Here is a 1711-nt window from a genome sequence, read left to right as displayed (position 1 = left end):
TAAAATGGAATATACGAACACCAACAACATAGTTACAAATAGTAGTATACAAATCAAATGTAAATACAATAACAAATCAAAGTAAATGACAAGTAAGTCAACATCAAAACAAAAAATATACACCACTGCTTATTCTTGCCCTACAATACAGATGCATATAAACTTTTAAGGTTATACAAATCGTCCGGTGTGTGAAATAAAGTTAAAAAAATGTAAAAAAAAGCCATTTTTATTAGAGTATGACATGTTTTCCTGGCCGACCTCTATCTAAATGTTCATTTACCTTCATCAGGACATAGATATCCGATAGACTTGATCAGAGTCCTAATTGGCACTACTGTACCATTCCCATAGCATTACGGTTAACTTTGGCAAGGTTTACCGACGTCTGTGCGATGCTTGGTGCAGAAAGTCCCTGGGGACAATGTCTGTTGTACCTACAAAACTGTTGTGTTACTCTCGGATAAACGTCAGTCTTTGTTCATCGCACAAAGAGGCGACGCCAGGCTCATCAAATATTTAGAGGTATCTTTGCCTTACGGTTGATTGGTCCTTTTCTTTGCGCAGTTTGCCCCTCCTAACTTCTATCTACGTGATCTAACACATGACTAATGGAATCAATATTGAGACGCCTTACCATGTTAGAATATAAACACCAACAGTGCTACAAATATTATACTGGTTGCCAGTGGGCGATTAAATCCAAAGACGTTCTGCCACATTTCGCAGAATAGAGCACACCGGATTTCCGAAAACATTGTACAACCAACTCTCACAGTCAGTCAAACAGCAGTCGGTACCAACACCAACAACAATAACAAACTCCATTAAACTTCCAAACACCTAAAACCAATGCCAAAAGGTAACACTTTGTCTACAAGATTACCTAAATTTCAAGTAGGAATTTGTGAACGAATATGTAACCTTTCAGACCCGATTTACCTGCCTTATTTCTAGATAATCTATCTTCCAAGCAAAGTGTTTTAGTTTGTAGACGCACAGGCACATATACATGGCGTCTAGGTTCAGAAACTGCACTCAAACAATTGTACAGCCACAGGTGCGGCATTCCGGTACGTGTACACACATCTAGTCTGAATGGATCTTTGGAAGGGGTCTGACAGTTGGCGCTGTAATTTGTAAAACACTACGACATAACTACCTCCCATCTCGCGACAGATAGATGTCGAGGTAGATATTTAGCACCAGATGACTACCCCGAGTAAATATAGAAAACAAAATAGTATATTCCCTACCTATGACAATCAGCAGCCAACAGGCGATTCCAGCGGAGACCAGTCGGCTCCTCGTGGCCCGGTGGTCCCGTCCGGCCATGGTAAGTCCGTCTCTGCAAGTGACGCCCAGATCGTCTGGTTTTCGGTCGTTAGAGAAAAATACCGTGTCCTGGGCTGGTTGACGTCACCTGTTGCCTAGCGAGAGCTATTTTCGTCATGTTTCCATGGTAATTACCATGGTTACACCGCGGCTACGCCCTGTCAATGTGCGTACGCACGTCTCTGCAGGTGGCGCAAAGACCGTGGTAGTCAGTATTGCTGAATACGCATGCATCCAGACGAAAGTGAAAGGACCACGCTCTAAGGTTATCGACCTGTTCTTTTATAAATTTCTATACTCCGTCCCTTGTAATCTATAACATCCTGCAAATGAAAAATTTACATAGCAAAATGTTCCAAACCTACCGTGTTTTCGG

The 1711-nt window shown here is 41.8% G+C and overlaps 1 protein-coding gene across 1 annotated transcript in view; it reads right to left on the bottom strand.

Moving 5' to 3' along the window:
- LOC118416382 overlaps nt 1-1335 on the bottom strand; it is an 18356-nt gene extending 17021 nt beyond the window's left edge. Inside the window, exon 1 of the mRNA XM_035821478.1 lies at nt 1257-1335. Coding sequence (XP_035677371.1) covers nt 1257-1335 — 79 coding nt within the window. The remainder of the gene's footprint in view (nt 1-1256) is intronic.
- Nucleotides 1336-1711: the final 376 nt, after the last annotated feature.

Source organism: Branchiostoma floridae, chromosome 5, assembly GCF_000003815.2.
Source record: "Branchiostoma floridae strain S238N-H82 chromosome 5, Bfl_VNyyK, whole genome shotgun sequence".
NCBI classification, from domain to species: Eukaryota; Metazoa; Chordata; class Leptocardii; order Amphioxiformes; family Branchiostomatidae; genus Branchiostoma; species Branchiostoma floridae.
The sequence above is the reverse complement of the archived record's forward strand: the minus strand, read 5'-3'. Positions and strand labels throughout refer to the sequence as shown.